Source organism: Rhinopithecus bieti, unplaced genomic scaffold (assembly GCF_001698545.2).
Source record: "Rhinopithecus bieti isolate Rb0 unplaced genomic scaffold, ASM169854v2 scaffold_49457, whole genome shotgun sequence".
NCBI lineage: Eukaryota > Metazoa > Chordata > Mammalia > Primates > Cercopithecidae > Rhinopithecus > Rhinopithecus bieti.
The window spans coordinates 750,312-767,589 of NW_016820128.1; the positions used below are offsets into that span (position 1 = coordinate 750,312).

The following is a 17,278-nucleotide window of genomic DNA, read 5'->3' on the forward strand; positions in this document are numbered from 1 at the left end:
GGAATACAAGCATGAGGCACTGCACTTGGTCCTATTTTTTCTAATTAGTTTTCTACTTTTAAATGTAATTGTAAGTTGTAATCAAACATTATATATATTATCCTTTAAAAAGTTCCAAATTTCTTGTTACAGTTAAATTTTTATCATTAGTTTCCAGACTCAATGAGAGTCATTGTTCTATTAATGGAAAATAAGGGAAAGACATTTCAGCTTACCTGGAAGTGCCTCATTTCCTTTTTGAAAATTCCTGCCATGGTACTGATCAATGTTGATATATATGTGAAATAAATAAAGAGGAGATAAATAGAGGGAACAGTATTTGATAACAGGAGAATAGTAGAGAAGGAGAAAATAAAGTTTTAAAAATGAACATTCATGAGCTGGGCACGGTGGCTAGCACTCTGGGAGGTCAAGGCGGGAGGATCATTTAAGGCCAGGAGTTTGAGAACAGCCTGGACAACATAGTGAGACCCTTATCTCTATAATTTTTTTTTTTTTAAATTAGCTGCATGTGGTGGCAGGTGCCTATAGTCCCAGCTACTAGAGAGGCTGAGGCAGGACACTCACTTGAGCCAGGAGTTTAAGACTGAGTGATTGCACCACTGATGTTATCAGTCTTCTGTGATTTTAGGTGTCCGAGATGGGAGTGAGTGATGAAAATCTGAAAAAGAGTTAAGAGGATGTTCTCTCTAATTTACAAATATATTTTTGAAGTTGATTTTTTGTTATAGCTTAGAAATCTGTCATATATTATTATTGCTTCCTCTCACATATTACAGTTTTTCTTTCCAGGAAGAGTTCATCTTTTAGTGCTGTTTTAGGTTCACAGCAAAATTGGGCAGAATGTACAGAAATTTCTCTTATACTACCAGTTCTGCATATGCACAGTCTCCCCATTAACAACACCACCAGCAGTGTTGCATTTGTTACAACTGATGAATCTACATTGACATATCAATAACACCCCAAATCTATACTTTACATTCGGGTTGCTTTTGGTGTATATATTCTATGGGTTTTGACAAAGGTGTAGTGACACATATCCACAACTGTAGTATCATACAAAGTAGTTTCGCTGCCATAAAAATCCTGTCCTCCTATTCATTCCCCCTTCTCCCTTAACCCCTGACAACCACTTGTCTTTTTACTTTCTCAACAATTTTGCCTTTTCCAGAGTGTCATGTAGTTAGAATCAAACAGTATCTAGCGTTTTCAGATTGGCCTGTTCACTTAATGTGCCTTTAGGTTTCCTTCACCTGTTTTCATGGCTGATAGCTCATTTCTTTTTAGCACTGATATTCCATTGTCTGGACACGGTGCAGTTTATCCATTTACCTACTAAAGAATATGTTGGTTACTTTCAAGTTTTGGCAAATATAAATAAAGCTGTTAAACATCCATATACGAGTATTTTATGGACATAAGTTTTACTCCTTTGGGTAAAAACCAAGGAGTTCAATGGCTGGATCATGTGTGAGCGTTTGTTTAGTTTTGGGGGGAAACCGTCAAACTGTACTCCAAAATGACTGTTTCAATAGTAATGCATACAGTATATCCATAATTTATTGACCACACAACTTTTTTTTTTTTCCCAGTATGCTATAGCATGAGTATCCGTCACAGTGAGGGTTTGCACTTTTCAGGTAGGACTGTTCTTCCTTGGGCAGGACTGTGCTGAGCACTGCAGGTCGTTTAGGATCCATGGCTCCTGCCCACTAGATGCAAATAGCCCTCCCCAGTCATGTGACAACCCAAGCTGCTCCCACATAATCCAAATATCACCTGGAGGAGAGATAGCACCTTGGTTGTAATACAAAAGGCTAGGGGAACACAAATAGGTCTTACTTTCTTATGAGTTGGCCATGTGGGATGCTCCAGGAGTGAAGCTAGTGGAATGTCTTTAGTGACTGAAAGTCCTTAAGAAGTATGAGAAGTGGTTACCTGGATTTATACCTACGTAAAAGTTTGCTGAGCTGTACACTTAAGTTTTGTGCACTTTAGTACATCTGAGATTTTTACTTAATTTGAAAAATAGTCCCTACATGAATTTCACAGGTATATAAGTTGTTTTCTGAGAAATAACTCAGAAAATCACTTAATGTTGGAATTATTCTCCATCCTTGTAGCCAAATGACCATGAATTTCTGTAATTTTCTTTCTTAGTCTCCACTATGAAACAATTTGAATTAGATGTCATTACCGTATACTATTTTTTAAGAATCTTAGATGTATAGTTGGAAACCAAAAATATATATATATGTGTATTTTTATATAACCTATATGTATATATAGGCTATATTCAATTATATTCCAGTTAGAGTTCAACCACAGTAATTTGCTATTTAAATAAATGATATTATTAATGCTATTAGTTTATCCCACATCGTTACTAAGTAAAGCTGACATTTTCCCAATAAAATCAATTTGCTTATAATAACGTCAACATTTCTTTGATCTACTGTATAAAAAATATGCCAACTCTGCAGGGATGATGAGTTAACACTCTAAGCAATTCTTTTGTCTTGTCACTGCAGTATTATGAGACATGAAAGAGTGTTTGAATGGATATAGCTATAATGTACAGTGTTTCCTTTGTTTTCAGAGTAAAAAAGCCATTAACAGTTATTTCAGGATTACTGTGTTTATGACACTTGTAAATTGATTTATGGTATTAGCCAGGCAGGTGATTGAACAAAAGCCTTTTAATTTTTGTGGGTATGTTTATCCTTCTCAGCTTCAAGATGTTGAGTGATTCAGATCACACTTCAGGCTTATGGAAATTTGCTAGAGTCCTCCCCATAAGACCTGATTCCGAACCAGGGGAATAGTTTAACCTAGCCTGATAATCACATAAAAAGGGGTTTCATAAAGTGACACTTGAGGTCAGAGGGAAGTGAAGGTGACATCCACTCCATTATGGAAACGTCAAAAGGCTTTATATAAGACATCTTGCTTGACGCAGCTCAGTGATTCTTAAGCCATTTTATCACAGAGAGAAAAGAAAATTTAAACATTTCCGAGTTATAGCACTGTCTTAGACTATTATATAAATCCATTGAGTTATTTTTAAAACTATAATTTGGATGCCAGTGTCATAAAATATCTCTTCCTGCTGGCTATAATAAAAGTTGTTGATCTATTTCAAACATCCTGAGTAGAAAAATGTTGTTTAATGATTTTGCATGCATGAAGTTAATTTCAATCTCTGGAATTCATTGTAGCAGAAACAACTTAATGCTGTTTCTCAGTGAAGAGGAATGTCAGCACAGCATGCAATTTTTTTCCTTTATTTTGGCTGTATACATTCCATGTTGTCAATGAAAATGGCAGATGGACTGTCACTGACATTTCTGCTTTGTGTAGTTGCTGCCATAGAAATGAAAAGTTTTAAAATAGTGATCATAAGAGTCGCCTTTTGTTCATTGAATTTGCCATGTTATATTTTCTTCTTGGAAATTTGACCTAAAACTGTGAATAATTATTGAGAAAAAAATGTCAAGGATTTTTAAAAATCACTAAAATAAAATGTGCTATGTCAAACCAGCTGCCTTTATAAGCTGCTTTTTGTCCATTTATCACACTTGTCAGATTCTATTTCCCTCTAGGATAAAGTAGAAACCTCTTTTTTAAATTCCAGCTTATAAATTTGAATAACATTATTTGCAAAAGGAAAATCAAAGCATTTACTATTCATTAAAGCCATTAGAGAACCATAGTGCCAAAGGTTTTGTGTAAACATGACACCATGACTGTTAAGTGAAAAAAACAAGTGATTATTAGGAAATGATTATTATTCAGAATACATTAACAATAGCCTTGGATCTTTAAAGTAATTTTAATATAATTTGTTTTAGTGTTCAATTTATAACGGTGGAATGATCTATAATTGTCCAAACTGAAAATTTAGTCTTAACCATTTTTATGCATTGTTGCCTTTCTATGCCTTGTAAATGGAATTTAAACAGTCTCCAGTGGAAACACAATGCAAAGTTGGTGAATTAAGGATCAAAGCGTTAAAGAAAAATGAAGGGGCATTGTGTATACTAACAGCTACCAAGACTTATGTGATTATGTACTATAAAATGGGCTTACATTTTCTTTAGGTGGGCTATAACTTTCAAAACTCTTAAACCAAGAAAGAAAAAGCATTGAGTTACATTAGTTGCTTAAACTAGATATACAGAACATACACACTGATGTTTAAAGAAACCCCACATTTTCTCATGTTGTTCCAACAGAAGAGGTGCAGACAGTATGGTAGCTTTAAGAAAGTCTTTTTTTCTGTTTGTTTTTTGTTTTTATTTTAGATGTATGGCATTCTCAAGACTTTGTCTACCTTTTGCCTAAAGAATCTCCTTACTGATGTTGAAATATTTTAAGCTGATTTCTGATTTCCGATTTCCAAAGACTGAATAAACATTAAAATGTTTATATTTTAAAAGTTAAAATGTACCCCAAATAGAGAGATTAGCATAACCTCCCCTATTCTTTCTCTTTCTCTCCATATATATATTATTATATATTATAACTATTATAATGATTATATATATTATATATAAATTATATATAAGTATATTATAATATTATATAATTATATATATATTATATATTAAATAATATAAATATATAATTATTATATTTATATTATATGATTATTATATATGTATATACCTGCTTCAGCATATCATATTGCATCGATTTGTTATTTTTTTTTTTTTTTTTTTTTTTTTTCTAGCTACGTCTTTCTACCTAAATTAGTTATTCTACCTTAAACCATCCCAAAACACTGATTCAATAAAGGAAATATTTATTATTGTTCTTAAGTCTACTGTTTCTTTGGGAAAGTCTGCTGAACTTAGCCAGTCTTGACTGATACTGACCAGCTGGTTCTAGCATCTGTATTCAGCTGACAGTTTGTGTAGGGCAGTCTCATCTAGGATGGCTGCCATTTTACATTTAGTGGCGGTCTGTCTGTTAGCCGGGATGACTGTCTTTTTATTTTTTATTTTTTGAGATGGAGTCTCGCTCTGCGGCCCAGGCTGGAGTGCAGTGATGCAGTGGTGCAATCTTGGCTCACTGCAAGCTCTGCCTCCAGGGTTCACGCCATTCTCCTGCCTCAACCTCCCCTGTAGCTGGCACTACAGGTGCCCACCATCATGCCCAGCTAATTTTTTTTATGTTTAGTAGAGACGGGGTTTCACCGTGTTAGCCAGGGTGATCTCGATCTCCTGACCTCGTGATCCGCCTGCTTTGGCTTCCCAAAGTGCTGGGATTGCAGGCGCGAGCCACCGCGCCCGCCCGGCAAGTAAAGTGTCTCTTATCTTCCAACAGGGTAGCCCAGGCTTCTTTTTAAAATAGCCGAGCAGAGTTTTCAGAGAGACACAAAGAGGAAAAAGGTGCAAGGCTTTGTGAGGCCTAGACCAGAACTCATTCTAGGGTCAAAAGCCTGCCAGATTCAAGAAGTGAGGAAACTGCTTCTTGGGAGGAGCTATAAAGTCTTATTACAGAGTGTGTGACCACAAAGAGGGGAAGAGAATCAAAGAAGTTTTTGCAATCAATCTACTGCGCTCTCGCACTTTTGGGGAGAGTATTTTATATCAATCAATATAATTTCACCACTATATACTTTAGAGAATACGCCTTTATTTTGTAAGTTGTTATGATTTTGTAACTCTAGTAGAATCCACAGAAGTTAACCATGCTCCTTGGATCAGAATATTAGTAGGCGGGACTGTATCCTCATTGCCACTATCAACGCAATGATCATCACTATCACTAGTATTAGCAAATTTTATTTATTTTTCTCTGCTAATGATACAGTACCTCACTTAAATCTCATAAGTGTGCTATACAGCAGCAACTATCACCCCAGTTTGTACAGATGAGTGAGAAGGTTGGGTGACTGAGAACCCAGGTTACACTAATTTTCCCATGATCTTATCACTAGACATCACTTTGTCATGTGACCAGTCGGGTGGCCACAGTAGCTTTGCACTTACTTGGGAAGCCAAGTAGAATGGACAAGGACTTAACCATCTCTCTTTTCCATTTCTCAAGGAAGAATATGAATTTAAATTAAGGGAGCAAGTTTTTTCTAGATTTGCCACCATGGAGCACTTTTAAAAACATCAGAGGGATTTATGTAGTCACTTTATAATACTCATGATGTATATGTTAGAGGTTTTGTTTTGAAGAGGCAAAGAATTTTATTTCCTTTTTGTTATGTTGAAACTTGCCCTAGGAGGTATGCATGCTTGTCCATGTTAAATTAATGTCCTGAAATCAGTGTATTCTTAATTCTTATCCCACTAGTCGTACTGGAGAACCCAAGAGAGTCAGAAAGGTTCGATTGCATTGAAGTGACTGCACTGTCTGGGGTAAATACCTGGGGTTCATTGTCTCATGCCAAGAAAATGTAGAACACGGACACACATGAGGAGTTTAGGGGCAGAGGTTTAATAGGCAAAAGAAAGAGAAAGAAAGAGAAAGGAAAACAGCTCTCTCTCTAGTGAGAGAGAGGGACTTCCCAGAGGAAAAGCTTGGCCTGCTGTGGATGCACCATATTTTATAGGCAGGCTTGAGGAGGTGGTGTCTGATTTATGTAGGGCCCACAGATGGGTTCGATCAGGTGTGACGTTTACATAGTGTGCAGAAAAGGCTGGCCACCTTACCCTAAGTACCCAAATATTATTAGGTGACTGGGCTTTCCAGTTGACTGGTGCCATCTTGTCTGCTCCTTACTGTACATGTGGCTGGCAAAGGGAAGAGAAGATGGAACCGCCATTTTTGAACATGATTGGCAAAACTTCCAGGGTCTACGTCTGCAGTTCTATTTTGCAGGCTGCTCTTTGTTAGAAAATGATTTGGGGGTTGCTTTTCATTGAAAAGGAAAACCTTGCCTAGGGGACTCTGGTACCCTCACTATCTGCCTAAGTAATTTCTTCTTAACTCCTGTATCAGTATGATGTGACACTGAGAGAGCTATTAGGCTGGTGCAAAATTTATTGTGGCTTTCGATGGCAAAAACCACAATAACTTTTGCACCAAGCTAAATTTTTCCTTTGAAGTGGTTGGCAGGGATGATTTATTTTTCCTAAGGAAGAGCTAAGATTGTAGGAATATTTAACCCAGTTTACCTAGATTCATAAAAATTAATAGATTCCTTTGTGGATCTGAGTTGATATCATTAATATAAGCTATCAGACATCAGCTTCATGTGACTTAACTTCAAAAATATTTTAGTAAGAGTGTAACTGGAATGTTTGTAGCACAAAGAAAGGATAAATGCTTCAGGTGATGGATACTCCAGTTACCCTGATGTAATTATTCCACATTATATGCCTGTATCAAAAGATCTCATGTACCCTATAAATACTATGTACTCATAGAAAGTAAAAACTTTAAAAAAATTAGTTCTTGCCTTAGTGCCAGCTCCATCCTGAGTTTCAACAATTGCTATTATATTTGAGGCCTGGCATGAGGCATTAAATGCCATTGTTTCAAGAAAGATAAATGGGAATATAATTTTATTGCTGTCTTACTGTTGCAAAATGGCATTCCTAAGCAAAGTACCCTTTATGAATTCTGACAATGAAATTAAGACTGACTTTCCGTTTTCAATCTGAAAGCTATTTTGGAGCTTTCATCATCAGCTAATGGAGTCTTACTTGAAGGGGGTCACATTTAAATTTCTAATAATTTTTATGTTATAGCCTGTGAACATACAAATTTCAGGTAAATTGAAGCTAATTCCTGCAGGAGGTAAGGTCATATTTAGAATTAGTCATTATTCATATTCTGAAAAGTGATGATGTCATTATGGGAGAGAATTTCTTGGGTTAAGACCATGCACTTAAAACTATTAAAATTAAAAAAACTGGATCACCATTACTGAATAATTAGTATCTGTAAGCTACTTTACTACAACAATTAGAGACCATTGAACTTACTGCCCTAAATCAGGAGATTAATGGAAATTGAGAGTGTTCTCACTTACTTGGCTATCTGGTTATTCTTGTTCCCTACTTCAGAGGTGAGATGATGTAAAATATTAATCTGGAAATATGATCTCCTAGTAGCATAATACTTTGGAGAGTCTTGTTCCTTACAAATAAAAGGCTACTCACAAAACACATATATAAGATGCTCTTAAAGCCATCAGCACTGAATGTCAATGGAACCAAATATTAAATAATAACTAGATTGCAAGTAAAGATTGATATATAATAAACAATGACTTTAGATGACTATTACCAAACTATTTCCAAAAAAAGAAACAGGAAAAGGAAAATTCAAAGGGCAGGGTGTTGATATTTTCCTTAACATTTTCGTATTAGCTACATGGTTTAATGTCTCCCAACTTTGCACAAATATGTAGGACTCACTTTTTGTAGTTAAGGCAATATTTTGCTTTTTATAATGAAAGCATTTTCCACGTTTTATTTCATTGATTAGGATAACTCATTTCATCAGAAAAGTAGCATCAATTAACATAGTGACACATTTGAAAATATGTGTTAAATTTACCAGTAGAAGTTAAATTACAAGCATAAGTTATTTCTCATTAGAAAATATTCTGAAGCATACAAGAGTCATTTTTCCCAATACCCATTTGACAAACAGGTCAATTGAGGTCAGGCAGAGTAGAGTAATGCCATTACTCTAATTCAGGACAAAGATTCACAACTTTTTTGGAGGGTGAGGGTAGTATTTTCTTTTATGATTAATATAATTTTGTTCTCAAAGTAAAACATAAACAGTATTGCTGTTCCATAAGACTCCTAAAACTATAAAACAACAGCGATTAGTTACTACTTTAAATTTTACCAATCTGTACATATATTCAAAAGATACAGGTCCATAATCTCTTAAGATGCAATTTAAGGTGAAATAATAAAGCCGAAAAACTTAGAATTTAATATAAGTTTAATGGCTTTAGTATCTCTGTATTCGTTAATTTTTTCACCAGTTCTAGATGAACATATAGAGTAATTGATTTTTAGAAAACAAAAGAAAATTGCATACCTGAAAGACTAATTATCACATTTTGGAGCAAATTGTTATATTATTACCTTCAATAATACATGATAGACAATGTACAAACAATATTTAGATATCTGTTATCACTTTCAGAAAAAAATGAAATCATAAGAGAAAGTAAAAAAAAAATTGAAACCTTAATTCTTATTCTCTTTCTGTAAACTTTGGAATGAATAAATATTCTGTTTAAATGAGAAGCAACTTATGCCTTTGTCTTCTGCTGGAACCAAACTCACATTTGTACATTTCAGTTAAAAAGGCTGGTTATTCATTTGTTCTTTATTTTTTCTTTCCTTGATCTTGCTGAAACTATCTATCTTCTATTAGTGTGAAAACTTTGAAGATGAAATGCTATTTCACCAGAAAAATCAATGCTGTGTATTTGTGATCCTTAGTAATGACTCAAATGGGAATAGATATCTAATATAAAGAACTGAGTAAAAAAGAACCACCTTTTAAATAAAATTGGCTAAATGAAGTTATTCTCTTGGCCATTAACACTCATCAGTCATATACTCCATGGAATACTACACAGCCATATAAAGAACAAAACTGTGTCCTTGCAGCAACATGGATGCACCTGGAGGTCATTATTCTAAGCAAATTAACACAGGACTAGAAAACCAAATACTACATGTTCTCATTTAGAAGTGGAAGCTAAACACTGAATACACATGGACATAAAGATGGAAATAATAGACACTGCAGACTACTAGACGGGGGAGGATGAGAAGGAGTGAGGATTGAAACACTACCTATCGGGTGCTATGCTCATTACCTGAGTGATGGAATCATGTATACACCAAGACTCAGTAGCACTCAATTTACCGATGTAACAAATCTGCAAAGGTACCTCCTGAATCTAAAATGAAAGTTGAGAATGGAAAAGAAAAACCACTCATGTGTGTAATATGATACCTTCCAAGTAAAACTTCCTCTGACTTACAAATGTGATTTATTGGAATAGTTTATGGTTTACAATAGAGTGTATATTCACAGTCCTTTATTTTACATAGAAAGAGGAAAAACTAATTTCATTCATGTGGAGTTATGAGAGAACAATTTCATAAAGAGGAAATATACTGCCAAACCAAAAAAAAAGCAAATGTATTTAATTTGTTATGTTGAAATTATAGAGTTTATGAACTAACATGTTATTCTGTTTGTTTTTTTAGTTTCCAGGTTAACTAAAGTCTCAGCTTTAAACCAAAAGTAAGAGGAGACATTAAGATTTTCATTCTTTCTGGGTTATCTCCTTCCTGAAGAGCAATGGAGCCACTTTTAAATGGAAGAGGATTAATCATATCTCTAATTTTCTTCCTGTTAAAATTCTCAACAGCAATTGAAATACCACCCTCAGGTAAAGTTATAGCATTCAGTGTCTATTAATGGAATTTCATATTTGCATTTTGATTTTTAAGTAGAATACTTATGGATTGAGGATGTGACTTTTCTCCATATTTCTATATATTCTTTAGCAATCTGTCAAGAGAATTCATATTTATCTTTTTTGTTTTGTGGGTGGCTGATACACGACTGCTGTAATTATTTTGCAACCCAGGCTTTTATTTCCTTATGCAAACTTAGAACATAACGAGAATAATAACCTAGCATTTTTCCATGTGTCTAGGATTATCTGCAATATTACCAACAATTTCACTTTTATATACTTAGGTTACTTAATCAAGATCCAGAAATTACTGACATTCAACCAATTATGTCAAAAAGGAATTGGATAAACTTTGTATTCTTTTCAAAATGATTATATTTAAGAATGAAAACAATGAATTAGCAAAAAAAAAAGCCATTTTACAAGTAAAAGTATAAGATGATATCAACTCTCAAAATCTATAGCATTATATAGTGTGCATTCATACTAAGAGGTTAGACAGTAGTTTGATGGAAATATATAAATATATATTCTAACACATGTTGGTAAAATGGATGCAGATTTTTAACCATTATAAATCAGTTTGAACAAGTCATGGTAATTAATAGTTAAAAAGAAATACATCAGCATCAGCAGGACATGGTGATACATGCCTGTAGTCCCAGCTATTTAGGAGTCTGAGGCAGAAGGATTGCCTGAGTCCAGGAGTTCAAGACTATAGTGTGCAATGATCACACCAGTGAATAGACATTGGACGCCAACCTGGACAATACAGTGAGACTTTGTCACACACACACACAAAAAGCTAAAAAAATCTGCAAACAGAACGTATGTAATAGTATATCAAGTCTGTCGCAAGTTTTTCTTATATTACAGGCATATGGGATCTAAAAGACCCATGAGAGATTATTAATACATTTTTATCCACATATTTCAGGAATAATCTCTATTGTCTCTTTTGTATGTATTTTGGAGAGTTATTATATTAGAGGTATGTGTTGTTTATTAGAATCTTAGTATTATAGGTGATATTTGTGGATCTTCTAAATTCTAGAGAAATAGCCTTGAGCTCATAAAATTTAATACATGTTAGAAAAGTGTTGAGACTTAACTAAAACGTTGCTTTTGAAGTACTCAGACAGGCTAAATGTGAATAGAAAAGGAAACAACTCTCTGACTATACATAATATAATGTATTTAAAAACTATTCTAAAGGCCACCTTAAATTACTTGATACAGCTATTTTATAGTATATACTTCGGAAAGCACTGCAATTTTAGTTCCATCCCCCCAGGTAGAAACCCCTTCTCTATTATTTTTGACAGATAAGTAAGCTCTGTTTTGACATTTCCATTTCTCAGGAAATTCCACTTATCTGACCTACAAATATATAGACTTAAAGTCTGCTTTACATTTGGCTGAAATCTTTCAGCCTCCTGAATATATTAGATTTCATCACTGACCAGCCTTTTTGTAGAAATGCTGGTCAGGAGACTAAAGTACCTTCATCTTTAGTGAATTCTTTTGGTTTGAGTAAGCAGTAGCAGGTTAAGAGCAAGCTCCTTGGTAATCCTGTGGAAAAAGGTTAGCAATTTCACATTGTCTTCCTGATAGCAACAAAGATGCCACTGAGATTCCTGATTCAGATTCCTGACCATAATCTCTGGCATACAAATTTATTCTTCATCATTTCTTACTTTGTCAGTGGTGAAGGATATGAAATTTTGTATTAATTCCTGGCCCACATTTTTATTCTGGTTGTCTCAGTTACTTATGCATTTTCATGCTATAATGTCCTTAGACAACAATTGTTATAAAATATTAATGTCATGTTTTCAGAACACCTGAATATTATTCATTTATTTCAGGGCTCTAGAGCACTCACAAGTAAATGCAACTAAGGCAGGTATCCAATTTGAATGTCAAGGAGTCTGGCATCTCTATAACTGGCTTAATTATAGAGGAAAGGATTTATAATGTAGAATACACATTCTTATAAACACCCAAAGGTTATTAGCTCCAATCCCCAAATAATTAGTTATTGCTGAGCTTTTACAACTTTAGCAAATTTAGGAAAGAATAATGTTCTAATAAACATGTTGTTCACAAGTTATTAGCTGACATCTAAGGGACTGTGGCCATTGTGTCTCATCCCTCACCATTTATAAGTGCAATAAAATTTAAATAGTATGAATTTGCAATAAGCTCAAGTCTTGCTCTACACAGAAATAGTAGTAATCAGAAACAAAGTAAATGTGAATGAAAATACAGATATTTTGCATGTTGGTTTATGAATATCCAGTAGATAAACACTGAACTTGAACTAATATCCATAAGCTGGTAAAACTCACTTATCAGATTTATTAGGCAAGAGTAAAAATTTAAAAAAATAGAATTAATAGAAAAAAATTTAGAATTTGGAAAGGCTTTTAGTTTTTATTCTACTCTGGCTATCACTGCTCAAAATCTGGGTTGCAGAATTATTGGGGCCCCAGAGATACATCCAGATGGTCTGTGAGATCAATCTGTTTTTATAATAAACCTAAGATGCCATTTTTTCATTTTCAATGTATTGTCCTTCGCTCTGATGATACAAAAGTAATGGTGGCTGGGCATGGTGGCTCATGCCTGTAATTACAGGGCTTTGGGAGGCTTGAGGTCAGAGTTCAAGACTGACCTGGCAAATGTAATGAGACCTTATCTGTAAATATATATATATATATAATATTTATATATTTATATATTACATTTATATATAATATATGTATATATTTACTATACATTTATACATATAAATTTGTGTGTATATTATATGTATGTGTGTATATATATATATAAATAGCTGGGTGTGGTGGCTCACACGTGTAGTCTTAGCTACTTGGGAGGCTGAGGCAGTAGGATCATTTGAGCCCAGGAGGTTGAAGCTACAGTGAGCCATGATCATACCACTACATTCTAGCCGGGCATTGGCATCAAACTTTACTAGTAGTCAGACGATACTTAATGTCCATATACTTAGAGTAAAAAAACTCTCAAAACAAAGCAAAACAAAAACAGTTTTGCCTAAGATTATAATTGTTGAAGCACTTATAAATTATTAATGTTATTAATTAACTACCTTGGAATACATACTTTCTAACATTCTAGTGAACTGGGAAGTAGGTATAAAATAATTATGCTATGTATCAAAGTGTCCATTTCTTGATTGCATGATTGCTTGAGTCTCTAGCTGGACATCATCTTCACTTTAAAGTTATGACTGACAAATTATGGTTTCTCAAATAGATATAGGTCAGATATTTTCCTGAAAGTGAACCAAGTGAGCCCATTCACTTCAAGGTAACCGACTGACCATATATAAGTCACTGATAAAATGACTTATCAGTGAGTGTTCAAGAAAACATTAGAACTGTGGAGGACACGTATTGTTTACTGTAAGCTTGAGAGCTTCCCGACATTTGATACTGTTGATTAGATCAGTGGCAATTCTAATAAGCATCAATTTTTGATATTCTGTAATTAAATGCATCAATATTTGGAAGACACAAAACTCAGTGAAAGGGTATTTTTTCCAAATGAAAGCTGCATGATGTTACAAAAGCATTTGTAGATTTAAAAAAGTAAAATGGTTTAATGTTACAGAATATGAAAAGTTGATTGATAGTGTTTAGATTCCACATTGCAATGAATGTTTAAAAAACTACCACTTGTTGAGTTTTGGTGTTCTGTCTAAAAAGAATATCTACAATCATCAGAAAAGACTATAAAATTTCCCGTCATTTTTTAACTACATTATCTGTGTAAGGCTGAATTTTCTTTATATCTTTGAGCAAATCAACCCTATTGCAACAGATGGAATGCAGAGGCAGATATAAGAATCCATCTGCTTTCTCAAGAAATTACAGAGATCGCCTGTAGTTCTAGCTACTCAAAAGGCTAAGGTGGGAGGATTACTTGAGCTTGGGATTTCTAGGCTGCAGGGAGCAATGATCCTACCCCTGCACTCCAGCCTGGGTGAGGGAGCGAGACCCTGACTCAAAGAATTAGGAAAAAAGAAATTACAGAGATTTGCAATCATGTAAAATAATGCCATTCTTCTCACAGCATTTAAAGGTTTTCATAAAATACGTGATTTATTTTAACATAGAATTATTTTAAATAAATTCGGAAACATTTTGAAAGACTTTTTCAGTTTTTATTTCTATTATAGTAAATATTGTTAACTATACCCCACATGAACAAATGCTCTTTGAGATGTCTTGTAATTTGTAAGACTGCAAAAGGGTCCTGAGACCAATACATTTGAGAGCAATTTATCTAGGCTATATCCTTAATATTACAAATGAGAAAACAGAGAGTGGTTCAGGGCCTGGTCCAATGTCGCAGGTTGTAGGGGCGCATTTGCAACTCTACTGTGGAATAGTACTTATTTAAGTTAGGCTCTGTGCCTGTCTCCAAATTGCTTTTCTCATACTTTATTTGCCGAAGTCAAGTCACTGCTGCTGAACAGTTTGCATTTTCTTATGAATCAACCCTGTCCTTTTATCAGAGATTCTAAGAACTATACTAAAACCGGATGTCTCCTTTTGAAAAATATTGAGTGCTCATCAGCAGTAGATCTTTACACACATCATGCTCTATGTTTTATTTGAAAGCTTAATCCAAGTTGTATTTCCAGCATTAGTAAATGTATTTTATAGCTGCAATTCTCAGAAATGTAATCTCGTTGCTCTACTAGGTGAGAGGCAAAATCACTTCCTACCTTTTTTTTTTTTTTTTTTTTAACTTTTATGAAAGAGTCTCATTGTCACCCAGGCTCAAGTGCTGTGTCTTGATCGCACCTCACAACAGCTTCAACCTCCTGGGCTTGACATTAATCCAGCTAATTTTTACATTTTTTTTGTAGGGAAGAGAGTCTCCCTATGTTACCCGGGTTGTTCTTGAACTCCTGGGCTTAAGCGACCCTTCCACCTCAGCCCCCCAAAGTGTTGGGATTACAGGTGTGAGGTACCAAGTGTGGTCCACTCCCTACTTTTTAAAGTTGTGTTTGTCTTGTAGATTATTTATCAAACACTAACAGAGTTTGTCACAAGATGAGAGGATATTTGAATATAAAGAATCTATTAATGCTATTATGCATTAGTTATTATTTTATAATAATGGTTATTAGTAAGTTAAATTTTCTAAGGAAATGGAGCAAAACTCAAGCTCCCAATAGATAAGTGAGAAAAAGTTATAAAATGAAAACTTATTATAAATGACGAATAACAAGCACTAAACAAGCCCATGAAGGAACATTTATTAACCCCCCCAAAAAAAGAAAATTAAAGAGAATAAGGAGTTTATATTTTCCTTCGTAATAAATGCTAAACTACTTTATTATTTTGAAATGCTGGCATTCACTAGTGGGAAAAATATAGAGAACCACTCTACTTTTGTTAGTTGTGTATATATTCTGTGGTGAAATGATATATACAATTTACCCAGAGTAATTACCATTTGTGTCCATGCCTGGAAATTTATCATAAATCAGTAATTCAATAAAGGAAAAATCTATTTACTCAAAACGCCTATTGAAATACTTTACCAGGAAAGAAAAAAAAATGGATAATAATATAATAACCAGTATTAGAATTATTAAAAAATATAGCATATCAATGGGAAGAAATAATGTAAAAGCAGTACATTAATTATAATGTGTTTATAGAAGCATGGAAGACTACAAACAACTTTCAAAGTGACTGGACCAAGTAAAAATGCATATGCATGCTAACATAGATTGAATGCCAATAATTTTAATAATATATATTTTAAAGTTGTGATGACATAGCAACTTTTCTTCTGCTTTAAAAATTGTTACATTATTCTGGGTTTAAATAAAATGAACATATACTAAAACATGAAATGATGGCAATGAAGTGTATTCCTTAGAAGTAAGTACACGTTGCAAAGAGAGAGTGAGATTTATTTGGATTTTCACTTTTGTACCATCATTTCACTTATCAGTATACAAAAGAGGTTTAAATTGTTTTCGTTATAAATTAACCTTGCCTAGTGTTTGAATAGTGCATTTTTAAAGTACATATTTTAATATTTAGTTCAACAGGTTCCAACAATCATAAAACAGTCAAAAGTCCAAGTTGCCTTTCCCTTTGATGAGTATTTTCAAATTGAATGTGAAGCTAAAGGAAATCCAGAACCAACGTGAGTATTCTTTCAAACTAAGTGATTCTTTAAATGTGCACTGTTCTTAATGCTGTTCTATATTCTTACCATCATAAGCTTGTTGGACTATGAATCTACATATGATTAAAGCTAAGGGTTTACAATAAAACAATATCCATGCAAACAGATATAAAATTAGGTTATTTTACATATGTTCTTCTGCCAGTTGAATTATTTTGACCATAAACTAAGGGCTGTTATTAAAATACTTAGAGTAGTCTTTGGTACAGCAAAAATACTCAACAGTCCCTTAGTCTACAAATAAATAAGGTAGCTAAAAACTAGAAGATCCTTTATTCTACTTAGTAAAATGTAGCATTTATTAAGTCAAAGTTTGTAAACATCATTCTACACATATTCATAATTGTATGTCTTTAAATTTAAACATCTTATTCTGTGGATAGGTTGTTACTTGATTTTTTTTAAGCTGTCATTGAAATATTGTCATCTCAAGTGGCAGAGTACTATTTGCATGATATACTACTATCTAGTATTATTTTATTTTATAATTAAATAATTGTTATTCTAGGTGACCATAATCACTGATGAGTTTTTTCGAAATACCTCCTATTTTTGGGGAGGGAGAAAAAAATGTACATGTATTGGAAGTGAGAAGGGAGAATT

The 17,278-nt window shown here is 33.7% G+C and overlaps 1 protein-coding gene across 6 annotated transcripts in view; it reads left to right on the plus strand.

The window, feature by feature from the left end:
- The window catches only part of CHL1 (cell adhesion molecule L1 like), a 215,005-nt gene that overhangs the window by 117,159 nt on the left and 80,568 nt on the right, over positions 1-17,278 (plus strand). For all 6 annotated transcript variants that reach the window (XM_017859615.1, XM_017859618.1, XM_017859614.1 and 3 more), the window contains exons 3-4: positions 10,215-10,399; positions 16,528-16,633. In XM_017859615.1, the coding sequence (XP_017715104.1) occupies positions 10,309-10,399; positions 16,528-16,633 (197 nt within the window). In that variant the 5' untranslated portion in view covers positions 10,215-10,308. The remainder of the gene's footprint in view (positions 1-10,214; positions 10,400-16,527; positions 16,634-17,278) is intronic.